We start from the raw sequence: 18,383 nt of genomic DNA on the forward strand, positions 1-18,383 counted from the left end.
GGCAGATTCACCTTTTGCTAGAGAGGCTGCTGCTGTCAGTCAGCATGGCATAAGTCCACCAAAGCTCTCCCAAGGGCACTGGACTCTGACCTGGGAGAGTTTTTGGCTCATGGGGTCACTCCTCCCAAGCTTTTTTCCACCTGACAGCAGTCCAACACCATCTTGATGTGCAGCATTACACTGACCAGGACCCCTCTTGACGTCCACTTCCCACTGCCCTAGCAGAGCTAGGGCATCACAGGGAGACCAGCAAGCCCTGTGAAATGGACCAGTATTGTGGCCCAAGTATGCTTAGACACAAGGTGAGAAAGTACCCTGGTTGCCTTCAGCATCTTCCACTGTCACTGCCAAGAAATGGGCACCACTGACCATAAGGCACAGAGTCACTGCTGAAAGCAAGTCTCCCATTCTATACAATAGTAATATAAAGGGAGCAAGCAGGGAGCAGCCAGATTCTTATCTTAACACACCTGGCTTGCGTCTCTGGATACCGATAAGGTGAGTTATAGCTCACATAGAAACTATGAATGCATTGGCATTCTGTAGCATCAACGGCAGGAGAATGGGCAGGACAACAGTACCCTCATTAGTCTGACCTAGAAAGCTTATAGGACACTTGTCAACTAGAAAAAACTCCAGGTCTCTTTATCAGAGGAGCTCATGCCAAACTGGAGGATAGTCTAGAGAGGAAGGAAATGCTGTATAGCAAATCTAATTGGACTTCAAAGGAGCATCTCACCCAGTGCCACACAGGAAACAATCACTTACGCTGAAGGAGATAGCAGTTAATAAAAAGCCATGAGGCTGTCAAAGGGGAGATAATATGCTCTAATGCAAAAGAGAGTATCCAGCCAGGGAGAGCTCACTAATAAGAGTTTCTAAAGGGTTGGCCTTATGATTGGTTTTATTTTCAGGGGAGTTTAGGGACCAGAGCACAACCTTTCATAGTAGCATTTTAGTGACTTTTGCAGCACACATAGAGCTGAATTGCATTACTTATGAGTGGGAATTCATGAGTGTTGGATAGGCAGACTGAATGACCTTGAGCACTGAAGAATTGATTTGCAGTGAAATGCAACAGCCCAGAAAGATCAAAGAGATCACTCATGTAGAGATTAACAACAAAACCATTTTCTGTTAAATGAAATCTCATTGGTTCATAAATAGGGTTGAAGAAAATTTCTATATGTACTAGGCATAAGACCAATGAGAAAGTATTTGTATCTTTTCATGAATAGTTTGTACAGTTTCAGTTCCCACAGCATGGGACAACCACATCTTTCTTGGACTGTGTTCAGGGAACAGCTAGAGGACAGAGAGGGGAAAAGAGGACATTTCTTACTGAGGGCCAAGACAACTTGGCTTCTTAGTGAAATACAGCGGATGCTGAGAGGAGAGGTAACATCTCTTCAGAAGTACTGCAGGAAGCAAACTTGGGAGAGGAAGAAAAGGGCAAAGCTGGCGCTTGCGTAAGTGCAATAAAGATAAATTTAGCTTGGAAACAGCCAACCAGTGTGAGGGGTTTGGAAACGACAACCTGGAAGAGCCTTTCAGGTGTTGTGTCCCAGTGTTTAACAGCAGAAGTAAAAAAAAAAAGTCAGGTAAAAATGGCAAAGGAGGGATTACAGAGTATTTACAATGAATGTTAGTTGATTTATAATTTGTTTACAATTGCTTAACTTTAGTATGACCCAGAGTAGCTGTTAGCAAAGAAAATCCCTTGTAGATGTAAGGAGAGGTTTCTGTGATTAATAGAAAAATTAAAGGTAATGCACAATTTGCACTGCATGGCAGTGAAGTCCTGTGCACTCTCCTGTGGGTATGTGCGTCAACAGAGTGTTCATTGTCACTGTAGTGTTAGATGACATCTGAGTTTTCAAAGGCATAGCTATCATCTCTTGAGCAAGTAATATCTGACCTTTTAGAGAGATCATTTAAATGTCAGTGTATTGGGGACTCTTAAAATGCACCCAGTATTGCCTAATTCTAAAACTAGGTGAAGGATGAAGAGAAATATTGGCCAAACCTGTTACTAAATATATTTTTCTGCTTCAGTTTTACTTCAAATTTTCATAAATGTATCAAACTGCAGTTAACCTAAATCATGATTACAGCCTTAAACTTTTGAAATTTTAAGTATCTTATTCTTCCCACTAAACTATAGCTAGTAAATGTGTCAGAACAAATCAAAGAGTTATTTTATATGTCATTTTGCACTAACATTAACTTAGTCATAACCGATAAGGTTGTAGCTATTGATATGTAGTGGCAGCTGGGCTTCAGAAACTCAATTTATGTCTTTTTTTAAAGGGCAAGAATCGTACTATCACATTAGGAATCAGACACTTTGGTGGCTGTCTGACCTCTTGTTACTGGCTTTAAAACAGTGGTGTCATGGATGGCCTGCCTTTATGGGACTACACCAAAACACAGAGAAGAAAAATCAATATGGTTAAAGTTATTTCTTAATTTCTTATCTGTTCCAGTAACAGTTGCCATCAGCAGTAAAATATGCTTGTACTTCCAGTCTGAAAATTAGCTGCCTTCAGAGTAGAACCACCTGATTTTGTTGAATGCTTTGCACTGCCAGATAAAAGAGCTTTTTGACATTGGTAATGGCCTCTTGTAGCTAACTACAGATTATTATCAGGAGAAATAAGGTTAAGTTACCTCTAACCTTCCTGAAAGACCCTGGCCTGCATTTAGTGTTACAATCATTACAAGGTATGATTTCCAGATAATGAACAATCATTGTTGCATGCTTTCCAAATTCAGCATCTTATATTTTAAAGCCTGGTCACTAGAATTGAACAGAGCAGTTACTTACCCATTAACACTGGTGAGAAAAATGCAGCCTCTGACTTCCTAGTCAGTAGCCAGCTGTAGGAAAATAGGTATCTTTCAGCATCATTAGGGGAAGTGGTGATAAATATCATTTTGATATGAATATGAAAGCTAGCAATGTGATGAACTGAAAATACCATAAAAGAAAAAGGCATTTTAAGGTGTACATCTCTGTGCTTTCAGTTATCTTTAAGAATAGAAATTGGAGTGTACTAAAATGCTATATAGGAAATTATATAATCAATGGAAGTGTACAAACTTGAGTTCATCATAACAATTTTTTGAATGGAACTGTGACTTTTGTCGGTTGCTTACCTAATGCTGTTGCTTTTACTGTTTCCTGAGTTTGGGGTTTATTTGCTTGAAATATCTGTTGCTTTATATATAAAATGTAATCTCTATAAATTCAGTGATCAGAGAAAATATTGATAATTTTTTCCTAGTTTGTTTCTGTTTTCCTCTTTCTCATCTTTACTTGCCCCAACAACATGCCTGCATTTTCACCATTCCCCCATTACTTCTCTTCCACTTCCATGACCAGGTCACACTAGAGAAGGTTATTCCTTCAGGAGAGGACCTTATTAAACCAGTAGGCCTTAAACATCAGTCTAGGATGCTGTCTGGACTCTTCTTTGCCACAACACTTTTGTGAACCTTTCCCACTCCCTGAAGCAGAGAACATCACCTCAGCTTTTATTATCCATAGTTTATGGTTGTTTTGGCAGATAAGCAATCTTTTACCAAACCTAATCTAATCACCTAGAGACTTGCAGATTAAGGGAAAGAATTTATAGAGGATCTTATAGAGATATGGGTCTGCTTCTTTTCACTGGAGAGAGCCACTTGTGTGTTGTGCCCATGCTGTGGTGGTCATTGCATTTCCCAGGTATCATGCCTCATAGATGTCAAGCACCAAGATGACTAAAGGCTGGCCTACAGTGATAAAGTATGTAAAAAGTGAAGAATCACAGGAATGTTAGAAAATGCTTCTTGCTTTTGATTTGAGGACCAGGCAGTAATTCAGCATAGTTTGGAGGACTCACATGTTTTGCCATATTTGTGATGCAGAAAAATGGGTCATGGACAACATGCTTCTCAAACTGATGAGCTTTCCAGCCTCATCCCTGGTGTCTCCCTGATACCTCTCTGTTCCTACCCTTGCCAAACCCAATGGCTTGACCCTGGCAGAGCCTGTGCTGATAAAGGTCATGGACTCCCAGGCTGCAAACCATTTTTTGCAGCAACTAGTGCTATCTGTCTTTACAGATATCCTTGATAGCAGTGATTTTGCCTCATGATCTCCACTTGTAAAAGCCCTAGGTGAAACAAAGAGTATTCCCCTTGACTCCTTGTCATTTATTAGAGATCAATGGTGGGAGACAGGCTATAGGCAAAGTCTGCAAAGGAAAGAGTAGCTTATCTTTGTCTCAAACAGAGCCAAGAACAATATATCAATGTCCATACATATTTATATATTTATACATATTTAACTCTAAGGACTGACTCAGGATTTGTGTTTCTGAGGTGTAATTTTGGAAGTTGAGGTATGGAAGTCATTTTTCGACAATAAAAGTAGCTGCTATCAGAAGGTAATTGGTAGCCATGTTGTTTTGCCTGTATTTTTGCTGATTGTAGGACAGTTAATGCAATGTGCTGCTGAAGTCTCATTAATGTTGTTATGTTACCATGACACGTATGCGAATATAGAAGCGCTGTTGTCAGGGTGATGTGGTCAAATTATTACTACCTGGTTTTTCAGTATTCGTTTAAAAAGATCTGATTTTTGTTAATTAGATATTATAATATCTAATATAATGTACCATTTTAAATAATGAAGAATAGTCAAGTGATCTATAAGTGATCATAATGAAATAGTCAAGTGATCATATGCAAATTCACATAAACAAGGTAGTATGAATTGAATACATAGCACTGAAAATAGATTTGTCCTTCAGGTTCTGCTAGGGACAATGCTGAGAAAGGAAGAGAGGGGTTTGTAATGATGAGAACCACTTTGGTATTATTACTTGAAATAGCTACAAGCAGAAGCCATAGATAATAATCTTCGAACTGGAGAGGTTGAAAGCTTTGAGAAGCCAAGAATGACTACAGCTGCCTTGAGTGATGGTGGAACAAAGCCATATAGTTGTGAATAGTTTATGCAGATGAAATAAAATCACAGAGTCAAAATGTGCAGTCATCAGGTTTTAGAGCCAAGAAGCAGGTGGTACACGTCTATCTCAGCGTTTTGGAGGAGTTCCCTGGCATCATCCATCTCAAAGAATCATAGACTAAAGCAACAGTTTTGACATCTACAATTAGATAACACGAGGGCACCATCACTTCAAACTCAAAATTATTCCTTGTCTGTGGTCTTCTCCAGACATTCAATGAGGCAGATTGTTCCTGTTTTAAAATAATGCCTCAGAACAAAATGCCACTTTTTTCTGGAAGTGCTAAATGGAAGCTAATGACAGAAAGGAATGATTTCCAATTTTTACAAGTGGCAACCATTACCAAAGGATACACGAGCTTTGCAAATCCATTTTTATTTACTTTAGGTCATGGCTTGTCAAGAACTGAGCAACAAAATGTGTAAAGAATATGGCCACAGTTCCTGAATTATTTATAACCTGGTCATAGCATTTGCAGATCTCTTTACTGTTTGGGGTTTTTTTTAATTTTTTTAATCTGCATTTAAAATTTCACCAATAATATTTTGCTTTTGTATTCTTAGAATAAAATTACCACTTTAATTATTAATGCTTTAACAGCTCTGCATTTTCAGTGGTCACTTAGTGACTTGTGATGGCATTTTTTAACTTCGAGTGGTTTTCTGTTGGGCCTCAGTACCTCCCTTAGCGCTGTTCTGCAGGGCTTCTATTTCTGCTACTTCTTACACCTCAAATTTGACAGAAAGGAACATTTTAAGAAGAAGAAGCATCAACAATACTGAATAAACAATCTTGTGACTTTTAAGATATTTGAATATTTTTCTGCAGGAAATTTAAAAAATTAAAATACCATGTATATTGAGTCTGGATCTGAAAGTGATTCTTCTTGACTAGAGGAGAATTTTACTGATGAAATAACAGATTATGTGATCAATTTTCTCTTTCTACTCCTAAGAAATAATTGAAATATATACATATATTTATGGTGCAATGCAGCACTGAGTCTCAAGAACATGAGCAGAGCAGCTGCCTTTCCATTTTCCCCTTCAGTTGCCACCTTAAAAAATGCATAGTCAGTGTAAAATGGTGAGCCCAGGCACTGATCCATTTTCTTTAAGTGCTTTCATTATAAATTCTGTTATTAAAAATAAAAATCTTGGTATGCTGTCCTTTCAGTCCATGTTCGTTACCTGCATGCCAATCATTAGCTATCCACTGCATGTGTGTGTTCAATAACCATTCTGTAATGTTGCCTTTTTTTCCATTTTTAGTTGTTTAATTATTCCAGTTGGAAATGAGTAGAAATGCCAAAAAATTAAAGAAATGGCTACTTCATTTTTTAAGTAATGATTGCTCATCACTGGTCAGATAAGTGGATTCAGATTCAGGTGACCACATGTAAATATCTACAATTTTAACATCTGTGTCTAAGCTAGTCCTCCCAGTCTCCCTTTCTAGACAATGGAGAGGAAAAAAAATTTTTTAGAATGCAATGTCATCCCAAATTAAGCTTCTAAAAGAGATGATTTGCACCCTGGAAATGCTAGTTTCAGTTGACCATAAATGGAAATAAGGATGACTAACTTAGATGTCTGCTGTGTAGATTTCCAAACAGATGAGATGAATCCCATCCCTGTGCTCCAATTAATCATGAATGCCCACAGGTTTTGTGTGATGACACTTCCAATGTAAACATCGTGTGGCTGTGTTTTTTGATATAAAGGACATAGTGCTGTTCAGTGCTCTGCACAGATAAGCAAGTTCTGTTCAGCACAGCCACCAAAGGCAGTACACTGATGTTAGGGCTACATTTCAAATGGCTTAGATTGTCCTGCTTTTCACCTTGTCTAAGTAGTACCTGAGTATTATCACATCCACATTCTTTCCAGAATAGATCAGTTTGAGGAACAGCATTAATACCTGTATGCAGACACACAGAGATGGTGTTTAATATTTCTGATGGAAGATAAATGTAATGGTCTTGACCAAATTAGGTCTTGCTATGCAAGGGAACATATATTACAAATAATAATAATACCTATTTTTGCCTCAGCAAGCTCACAAGGAGCTAGTTTACAAACAGTAAAAAGGGAGCCTTTTTACTGTTGGAAGCCTGAATGGAAGTAGTATTATTTAGGAACGGCACATAGCAAGGGCCTCTTGCATTAAAGAAGGTTGAAAAAGGTGACAGATATTAAATGCTGAGAGACTTTTTAGGTTCTGCAGTTAATTTAGGACGTTGCCTTAATGGTAATTTTTCCTGTGGGTTTTTCCCCTTAGGATGATTTCCAGCATGCAGCCTTAGAAACCAACTGGGAGTCAGTCACAAGCTCTGTCTCAGTAAGTAACTTGTTACTATTTTGCCCATGGATGGGGTGATAGGAATCCCACTCACTAAATGGCACCCATACAGAGGAGCCAGGTATTCACCTTTGGCAGAGGAGGGATGAAATAAGTATTTATCCAGCTCAACCAGTGTGGTTTTAAGGAGAAAAGACTGAGGGTATTCCTTCAGCTGTTGTAACCACATGAGATAGCCACTGGGAAACATTTCTTGCTTTCAAACTCATGCTGCCAAGATGAAAATACAAGATATAAACTCCTTGCAATTTTCAACTGTAAAATGTCTTAACCTAAATAGAATAGCTAAAATAGGCTGGCAAGAAAATGATTCTAGCTTTTCATTATCAATAATGAGCAACCTGATATAGTTGAAGATGTCCCTGCTCATTTCAAGGAGGTTGGACTAGATGACCTTTGAAAGTCCCTTTCAATCCAAACTAATCTATGATTCTATGGGGCTTCTAAGTGTTTGTAATGAAGTATTATATCTAAAGTCTCTTATTCATCAGTGAAATGCAACTTAGGAAAAAAAAAAAGGAAAGAAATCAGGAAAACAAGTAATATGGTATAAAATTCTATTTTACTCTTTATTACATTTGATTTGTATCATTGGGCAGAAATTTTCCCCTCTTTCATTTCCAAAGTAAAGATAAATGCTGCGGAATGTCAGTGTATCGTCAGAATTCATAATATGGTCAGTTCTCTTCTATGTGCTCTGCTGGCTGGTCAGCACCATGTCACAGCTCTTGTAGGCGCCACTTAAAACACATGAGACAAGGGTAAGTGCTCAAAGCAGGCTTGAGATCAATGTTTTGAGCATTCATAGAAGAGGATTTAGTGGTAACGCTTTGGTTACAGTAGCTGCCAGGACTTGCCAGTGGAGAAGCAGTAAATAAAATACTGGCAAATTCTACCGATTAGTGTGCAAGCCAGGCAGCAAGTAGAGAGAAGATTCTGTATTGCCAAAATTAGAAGAGGTTAATCCAATCTCACTTGTGTTTACCCTTGAGCTTGCAAATAACACTTGCAGTTCATGATACAATTCATTTATAGCCTTAAACTAATTGTGTTGAAAGTCCTGAGTAGTAATGTTAGCAGGACTGAGATCTACTGGATGTGCCAAGTAGAAGATAGTAAACCACTGTGTTACTAAGAGACATAAACTCAATTTTCATTCTAATATTGGGCTGCAAAAGAAAATCTAGAATATTTCGTTTACAAATATGGTAGGCTGATATTTGAAAATGTAAGTCTAGGGCTCCCTCATCAGGTAACTATGAAAATGCAATCAAGTATATGGTAAATGCCATGTTAGCTATCATCCTTTACATCATAAGATGCACAATACACCAAACAATAATCCAGTATTATTTTCATATATATATATATATACACACATATAAAAGCTCATTTATCTTTCACATCTATTTGTTACTGAAAAATTGTTAATGTGTTACAGGTAGGGTAGTTCAGTACAAACATCACAGGTAACAAGCTGATGCCCAAAGTCACTTGGAAACCTACAAAGCAAAACCCCAATTTCATTGGTTTTCCCATACTGTCCCCTATGTAATAAAACATATCTTCTTCCACTGCACATCCATTGCACCCATGAGCCTTTTCTCCTCCTCAGGTACAATAAGGTAGAGAGGTTGAGTGATTTTTCCCAAAGGCACAATGAAAAATGTATGAGAACATCCAAATTCTTCAGGACAGAAAAGCTCAGGAATTCTGCTGTGGTCTTGAGGAGCAGAAGGACAAACTCAGACCTGCCAGCAAATTGACATACTGTTCTGCTGATAACTCAGTTTACGTGGCAGTTTTGCTGCTCAAACCTACAGGGAACCCAAAGACTCATTTTAGTATCTGGGTACATTACAACTCTCAGAAAGAAAACTTTAGAGGGAGCAAATTATTTCTTGTCTGCAGTCATATCACAGAGTCATATTTTGTAGTTGTTTTTTTTTGTTGTTGTTTTGCCCTCAGAAAGCTAAAACTAATACTTTTGCGCATAACCCAGCATGGCAAACACAGAAAAAAAAAAAAAAAAGGGAAATAAAATTTACTCCTTGTTAGGTTAATTTCCGTTACCTGTGAAGTAATGTTATGACCAACAACCAGCTGTGATGTACATTGAACTGTCTGTCAACCTCACAGTACAGATAAGAAATAAAAAAGAATGGGGGAAGAGAAATCAAGGGTAAGAGCACGGGCAAAAGAAACCCCACAAAAATAACCCCTTTGTTTCCCATGAAATTGAAAATACTTTCAGTGCTTTTAAGAAATGTAGAAGAGGTACATAATGTAGAAAATCTTTGCTCTTCAATGCTGCTTGCATTTCACTCCTCCTCTTGCCCTTTTTCTGGATTCAGTCTTGGAAACCAGATTATGATGAGCACAAGCTCTTCTAAAGCTAGTGCCTCTTTCTTGGCAGGACAGAAGAGAGGCAGTTGGGTTGGCAGCTTTGAAGTTGCTTTTGGGTCTGTCACATGGTGTCATTGACAGTAGGTTATCTGAGCTGTTGAAATAATTCCTCTTGACTAGACTGTCACTGAGAAAAAGTTAAGCTTTCTTCTATATGTGAATGAGGTAGCACAAATTTCTTGAGTAGAAGCTTTTATATGAAAAGAAAATTGGGAATCCCTGCTGCCTGTTTTAGTTTGAAATGCCCCGCAAATTCACAGCCTGACCTGCAGTTCTGTAATTAAATGCATAGTTGAACATGTGAAAGAAAAAAACTCTTTCATCATCTCAGCCACACACCAATGGCCTGATTTTTATGGTGCTGTCTCTTGAGCATCCTTGCACCATCTCATTTTTGAATGAAGGCAGTCAGGGCCTGACATTTCCCTGTTGGGCTGCGGTCACAGATGAGCCATGAGCTCCACGGAGCTCTCCTCAGTAAGCAATAACATTTGGGTTCATTTTTCTTTTGTAACCTCAAAGAGCTCGTTAGCACAGCACAGTGTCTCCTGCAGCATTGTTTTAGGTAACAACGTTGTGTTCTCTTGGCTGGTGTGAGCTTTTCAGCTCTTTGAGCTCCCATCTCTCTGACAGTCTCTACTCCAAGCCACTTAGAAGTCTGGAGAGATGCTTTGAGGTATGCTTTCCCTCTTAGTGGGTCATGAATTTTTACAGCCATCTGCACTGTGTCTTATTTAGCACTGTATTGTAGAGGCACTGCAGTCACAAGTGGGCCCTCTGAAACTTCTTGTGCTGTTGGTGAGAAGCAGTAAAGCACAGCTACGCTTTATTGAACACTCTATTGTAATGTTTTCTATTTCTTCTCTTTGTTTTTTTAATAATTTGAACTGTCCATACTTTCAGCAAGCATATGCAGTAAAATATCAAGGGTCATTACTTCTGGGATATAACTTACCATTAAAGACAACTGGTTTGTTTTAAAAGACATATATACTTTAAAACTATTCTAGTGAGCTTTGAAGGACACAATCCTGCAAAAAAGTAAGTAACTTTACTCGGATGAGTTGACATTTCCATTACTACCCAGCTGAGCAAAGTTGATTACAAAGATAGTTTAAACAATAGTTTAACATGTGCATTTACTTGGGAAAAAAATATTTTGGGGAGCGATTAATTTAAATGGCATGTTTCTGCCACTTTACTTCAAAGATGGGTTTTAAAAAGATAAGAGGGTTTCTAGGTTTTTTTCGCCCACTATTTTTGCTCACAAGACCAAAATTCAAGCAAGTCATGCTCTTTTTTATGCTTCTTCTTGGACAAAATCAGGTATTTTTATTGTGGTCCTTCAAAGAGTAACAGATCTGCATTAATAGTTTTTCTTGCACGTATTTTACACATACTATTAGGCTTTGTGCGTGGACAAGGGAAAAAGTGATATCAGGTTAGTGAATATTGTGATTCCAAGTAATGATTATTAAAAATGTTTGAAGTCCTCTCCAGTAAAATGAAAGTGCTGCAATCTTTCTGACAAATTCAAGTTGCGCCACTAGTTCAGTGGGAGCCAAATATACTCAGAAAATGGTACTTGGTGGAAAATAATATTTCATTTGGTATTATGATATAATTGTAAGGATGCCACTGTGTTGTCAATCACAATATTCATTGTTACACCACTAAGATCCAAATATCACACTTTTTCTCATTTGTTTAGTAACTTATACTTTTGGTAATAAGGTGGGAGAATTGACATTCATCAGTGTTTCATAATGCATTTAATTTTTGGGAATAAAAGGCCATCTTTTCAAGTCTTTAACCAAGCCAAATTTGTCATCCAAACTAACCAAGGAAAGGAGGGAGATCTAGTGGACTTGTTGCCTTTGTCTTTCTCTGCCGTGGTTTCTCATCTGCCTATTACGGATTTGCTAACAGAGATGGCAGAGCTGTGAAGGCATCACTTCAGCACTGCAAGGCACCTCTGTTCTTTGGTCACGGCTATCACAGTGGTTTCAAAAGACATTTTCATTGCATCTTTGTGTATGTGCAAACCACCATTTCCTTTGAGGAGTGGGTGTGCATGTTGACAGACCAGCAGTGGCAGTGCTTCCACTCCCTGCATCTCCTCTAGGATTTGTTTGGAAGTTCCTTGGGTGTCTTTTCTCCTTACAGAAAGAAAACACAGATATAACACAGTCTGGCCCACCTAAGGACTTCAAAAGATGGCCCAAAGTAGCTGTTTCAGTCAATAATGAGTTTCTCAGTAACTGCTTTGAATTGTTTTAAGTGGTGCTATAATTTGTTCCAAGTACACTGAGATGTATGTCACTCTTAGGGGGTATCCTATCCCTCTCCATCAGTGACTGATCCTACCCTCACGGCAGAAGCACTGGATCAGACTATTGCTGCATTTGACACAGTGGAGGATCTGCTCAAACACTTGAACCCAGACTCCTGGCAAGAAGATCTTGAGAATTTGTATACAGACAGTGGCCACCATTATCGAGGCAGGAGCTACCATGACAGGAAGTCAAAAGGTAGGAAAGGACGCTATATACATGAGTTGGGGCAAGACCAAGATATTCCTTCACTCTGCATAGAAATGTCCTTTAGCCAGGTATTAGATTCTGGTGCCCATATTCCTGTTGGAGTCACAGGGCAAGTGTGACAATAAAAAATCAAGGATATTAAAATCAGGGATAAGATATTTAATCCTTAATCATTTTCTGAGTAAGGTCTCGCCTGAGAAATCAGGCTGAAAACTGCCCATCGTTATGATGAATTCACAAATAAAAACATAAGCCCATGTGTAAAGGACAGATGGTTCTCAGCTTCACCCTCTTAAACATTGCTTTCTGTGTAAGACATGGGGCTCCTAATTACCTGCACTATCATCCTTCTTTAAATACCCTGCTTAGGGATCATTCTCTGTTGAGTGAGGAATAATAATTTTTATCACATTGTGCTTAGGGAAGCATCTGGTGCAGACACCTGTATGTGCAGCTGGTTTTTCAGGATGTGAGCATCTCACTGGTTTTCATTATGTTGGCAAGGAACATTATTATGGTTTAACATCTTTGTAATTGAGCAAAGCACACATTCTGGGTTATGTTTCATGTTTCTTTCTGTTAGTTCAAATCACTCACTGAATGGTAAAGCTAAGGGATGTTAAGATATAAGTACAAACCCATAATGATAAAGGAACACTATTTAGAAGTATGTCATGCTCTGGGGTAACCATGGGCTGAAGGGCCTGATGAAATTGTCCTTTACGTGCAAGAACAGATCTAGGAGGTCTGTTAGGATTCTCCAAGATAACAATTACCATAGTTTTTACAGAAGATCCAGGGTGCAATATTCTATTTGAGTTCTCCTGTTAGTATTGTCTTCCATTTCCAAGTTATATATTCATATGCATTCTTCTTTACAACTTTAAAATTATAATGCCCAAATCACAGTTCTGATTCTGTGAAATTTAACATTTATTCGCATCTTAATTCCCATTCTCCCTATGTTAAGCATGTGCTGGGCAGGGAGAGAGGATTTTAATTTTATGAAATTTACTTGCTATTAAATGATGAGGTTTTGATCTTAAAAGAGATATGTAAATTGCATTTATATTAGGGAAAACGGTGTTGAGGAGTGTTCTCAGGCCCTGAAACCCAATCACCATATTGCTAAATTGTCTGGCCTGGTCTCTGCTTAGTTCTAGGCTAAATGTCATTACCTCAGTCATTGCTGGACATGAAACAGGAGCTGGCAGAGGCCAGCTGCCATTCCTGGTGGTAGTTTGCATTGGCCACCTTATATTGGAGAATAAGAGATAAATGGTAGGGATGTGGGCAGTCCCATGGATGTTGACCTCTGTGCAGTAGAAGGATCTCAGGCACGTACAATGTATTAGTAGATGTGCAGCCAACTTGGCGTTCAGTTTCCAAGGCACTTTGGCCATCTTTGTTTTTAGGCTCAGCATTTCTAAAGAATCTTCAATAAAGCCCTGAGTACCTCTCCAGTGAAAACTGAACCCTTTTGCTCTGTACCTTTGTGGCACATCCATGACAACAGCACGTTTTGTGAAAAATGTCACGTAACTGCCACTGCATCACTTCTGATATCAATTTGATCTCATTTACGGGTCTGTGAAACATGATCAGTGTGTCCCTTATTCCCAGGCTGGATTTGACATCAACAGACATGTATACAAAAGAAATAAAGGGTCTGTTTTGATTTTAATAGAAGCTGATTAGAAACCTCAATACTGTACTGGTTCTGCTCTTCAGATTTCATTTGATTCTCAGATCGTATTTGGCCTAGTACCCCATATATTTAAATGACCATATATATGTGAAGTAGCATTTGCTGTTTTGTTAATGCAGACTATGTAGGCTAGAGTTACCAACCTGATCTAGTGGTGCTCAGAAATTCAGACGCATGAAGTTTTCTCCATTTGGTGTAAATGTAATTCAGCTTCTTACATAACAAAACAGTGTAAAAAACATAAAGAGTTTTCCAATGATTATTGTAACACTTGACTTATTTTAATAGGGTTTTTTGATTGTTGTTTGGTTACAGAAATAAGAAAAAAGTTTTATAATAATTTTTCTCTTGTCTTCAAACTGAAGGCCAAATTCCCTGACTGTTAGCAGCTCTCTGGACAAAGGTACCTCACCACAATCAGATACATAAAAAAATTCATTTAAGAATTTTTATTTAGTCATAAAGTTCTGACAAGATTAAAGATTCTTGGATGATGTCAGGAGTAGGGAATAGTTTTAACAAGTCCTTAAATTAGAAATGCTTGGTGGATTTTAAACACAGACACTGTGGATCTCTGAGGGATGTTCATAGGCAATAGGACAACCTTGCAGCAAAGAGAGCAACAGATTATATCATCATTTATTTCAGATACCTATCTGTTTCTGCTTCCGGCTTGGGTTTCATTTTTTATCCTTAGTTGGAACAGCCCTGAGAGAGATAACAACAATTTGATGTAATCTCTGCCTGTCTTTCACAGAGTTTTCAGAACATGTCATATATGTGGTAAAAATGAATCACTAATGATTTTGCTCCTCTCCAACTCTCTGCATGTACCAAACTGTGCCACAAAATTGAGCTTAAGAGGTAGTGTTGCTGAATACCAATTCTGATAAAAGGGATATGTGATAAATGATATTTAAATGGTAAGTTTTCCTAATTTGGCAATCAATAATCTACAAAGATAAGGATCAGGGTAAGGAAATAAGAAGTACAGTGTTTTAGCATAGCTGAAATTCAGAATCACAGAATAGACAAAGTGGAGCAGCATCTCAGGAGTTTACGTAGTCCACCCACTCAGCTCAAGGAAGGGTCACGGTTAACAGGCTGCTCTGGACCACGTCTAGTCAGTTTTTGCATATATCCAAGAATGAAGGATACACATCCTCTCTGGACAGCCTGTATCTGACCACCCTCCAAGCAAAGAAGGCGGTTTTGTTTTCTTTTAAACATTTGAATAGGTTTTCCTATGTTACAAGTTGAGTCCATCACTTCTTGTCCTTTGAAAGAAGACTCCGGCTCCATCTTCTTTACTCCCTTCCATCATAGATAGATCAGTCCCTGAATACCTCCTCCAAGAACCTTAAAGATTAAAAGTGTGTTGATTAAATCTAAGTATATATGATAACTCAATTCCATCTGCAGAATCTGATCTCACAGCTCTACAACACTGATGCAGCTCTATTGAGTTAAATGCGTTTCTTTCTATTTACACCATTGAAGTGAGATATTGGTATCAGGTGTGTCTCGCTAATAACCACATGAAGTCTGATATTTAATTCTACAGATGTTCAGTAGGGTTTGCTGTTAACCGCCTCAGGCTGGCAGAAAAGGACAGAAAAGGAAGGGGAAGAAACACATGCACATTTTCAAAATCCTCAAATGAGATGCCTTGCATAAACTACAAACTACAGTGTACACCTCCTTCATGAAAATACGACAAGTAGATGTTTTACTCTTTGCAGCAGTGGTAAATATACTCAAAAGTTTTGCTATCCATCACTGCATTAAAGAAACTCCGAAAGTATGAATATTCAGCCTTAAGCTCATCCTAGGCTCTTAGGAAAAAAGCAGGTCATACCAAATAAAGTATGTCCTTTAAAATAATTCCTTTTGCATTGCTGTAATATGTTGTAGCTGATCTCAGTGTCATAGTAATTTGGCTGTTATAAATATAAAACATCTCTATATCACTGGCTATTAGGTTATTTAATACTGTTCTTAGCAAGAACACAGGTAGATATAAAAAAGAAAACAGCCAACGTCTATAATTTTGTTGAACTTCTAGGTTTATATTCTTTTAGAGAGTCATAAGGTGCATTCAGATGTGTTAAAAGGAAAACTCTTCATCTTATAATTTAAATTTTTGAAAGCACCAATATATCTGCTTGACAATATCACAAATCCTGAGAGATACTGTTGTAAACAGTTTCAACCATCGGTTAAACATCTAACTTTTCCCACATGCTTGCTTGTATTTGTCTTCTGTTGTTCGTTCTGAAGTTTTACCTTGAACTGAAAAAGGCTTTATAGGTTTTGAAAGATCTCTGCCTGTGAAATGGCTTGTCTACAAATGAAGAAAGCAAAGAGAAAATTCACTGTTTCTCATCACAGAAATGTCAAGGGGATGGTACCTAGAGAAGGGATCATCTTCATAAAAAGAATGGGGGGGGTTGTTGTTGTTTGTTGTTGTTTTATGGATTTTGAGGAGGGTTTTATTTGTTGGTTTGGGTTTTTGGGGGGGTTGTTTATTTTTCAGAGTGTTTTTTTTTATTGATTTTGTATTTGCTGTGGGGTCATTTGGTCTTTTTTTATTAATAAATCTGGGGAGCAGGAGCACCTGTAGATAGATACATTCTTGTAATTAACAAGACTACACATGCCTCTGTGCTTATTTTCTTTTCTGGAAATAGTATGCATGAAGCCTTTGGCTATCAGAGGAAATTAATCAGGTGGGACATTCTTGCAATAACATCTGTCTGCAATGACAGCTTTACAGGTTAGATAAATAGACAATTGCTGGCATAGCTCACTGTTCTCTAGAAGGGGAGTAGCAAGATGAGACCACAAGTCTGCATGGAATGTTTCTGCTGTCCAAACAGGTTCCCAAAATCAGGCAAGTTTTACCATATCCTTAACAATAGTTTTTAATTGTCACTACTTACAATGGTCTAACAAGAAGTTAAAAGTTTAACTCAGGAATGTAATTTCTCAGGGGGTTGCAAACAGTGGCCAGTAAATTACTGCAAACATCCATGTACTCTTCCTTGAAAGGTTCTGGGATGTCTGCCAGCAAGTTTCAGTGCACCAGATAGAATATGCTGGCATCACAAATGCTGAATTCCTGCTCATTCACAGAAAATGTGAATATTACAGGTACTTTCTCAAATACCTGCAAAGTATTCCCCATGCTTAACAAACAGAATATTTCTTCCACTCATCTTCAGCTGCGAGCCAATTTGTCTGTTGCTTGCAAACTACACACATCCATTCATTTTACAATCATCTAATTCATATCTATACCTGTACTCTTGCCCTTCTGCAACAAATGTGATTTTCCCTCATGGTTTATGTGACATTCCTGTTGATCACTGCAATGAAAGCTTTTCTTATTAGACTCCTTTTTTAAAATGCTAGCGAAACTTGCAGCAAATTATTTACTGCTGGAATAAACTGTTCAATCTCATTGATTTCAATGAAGCTATGACCATTTGTGACACTGACAGTTTGGCCTGCTTTTGCTAATTGACCCATACCACAGTTAATAATTGGTTTGCCAGTTTATAACAGGCCTATATATTGTGAACCGTGCTTCACGTGGACAGTTATAATCCCACTGCAGTTCTGATCTCTCATCCTCTAAAATAATAGTTGCTGTATTGAGGAGGTTAGTTTTGGCATTGTGATTCTGTAGTAAATCCAAATTGCAGCATCTTTTCCCCAGCTCCCAAGAGAAAGACTTGGACATCTACCAATGTTTTCAGGTAGATTTAACAAAGTACTTATTGTGGTATCATTAAGTATGTGCAGTGGAACAGTGAAAACCTTTAACTGTATGTGTTGAAGACTGAAAGCCACAGTGTTTGGTCAACATTTACTATGGAGAATAATTTCATCAGTGCCAGTGCATTTAGGTGATTTAACCAGTGGAAAATGTAACTGTTTATCATATGTATGAGATTGCCTTTTCCAATTCAAGTTCAACCTCACCATAGCTTCAGTCAGCTACAGCACTGCTCTGAATGAATGTCTTTGCTCTACTCTACCTGACACAGCCCTGACACACAACTTTATGCTAGTGGAAAGTGAATGCTGGGGAGAAAGGGTTCAATATATTCATAATTCTCTGTGAAATGCCATGCTTTATAGGAGGAATTTTTTAAACACAAAAGTCAAAATTAAAACAGCAGCACAACCTTTGTTATAAACTAAGCCACACTTGGAAATAGATGATGAGCTCTGGATCCCCACTTGACACACAATACTCCAACCACACTACAGTTCCATCCCTTGCTGATGCACAACATATGAACAGGGGCAAACGATTCCACAAGCTGTTGGATAATTTGT

At 38.1% G+C, this 18,383-nt stretch overlaps 1 protein-coding gene across 1 annotated transcript in view; it reads left to right on the forward strand.

The window, feature by feature from the left end:
- Positions 1 to 18,383, forward strand: part of PDGFD (platelet derived growth factor D) — a gene marked incomplete at its 5' end in the record, with an annotated part of 145,777 nt that overhangs the window by 103,677 nt on the left and 23,717 nt on the right. Inside the window, 2 exons of the mRNA XM_080612652.1 lie at positions 7,299 to 7,358; positions 12,115 to 12,316. Coding sequence (XP_080468778.1) covers positions 7,299 to 7,358; positions 12,115 to 12,316 — 262 coding nt within the window. The remainder of the gene's footprint in view (positions 1 to 7,298; positions 7,359 to 12,114; positions 12,317 to 18,383) is intronic.

This window comes from Psittacula echo (assembly GCF_963264785.1).
Source record: "Psittacula echo genome assembly, chromosome: 3".
Lineage (NCBI taxonomy): Eukaryota > Metazoa > Chordata > Aves > Psittaciformes > Psittacidae > Psittacula > Psittacula echo.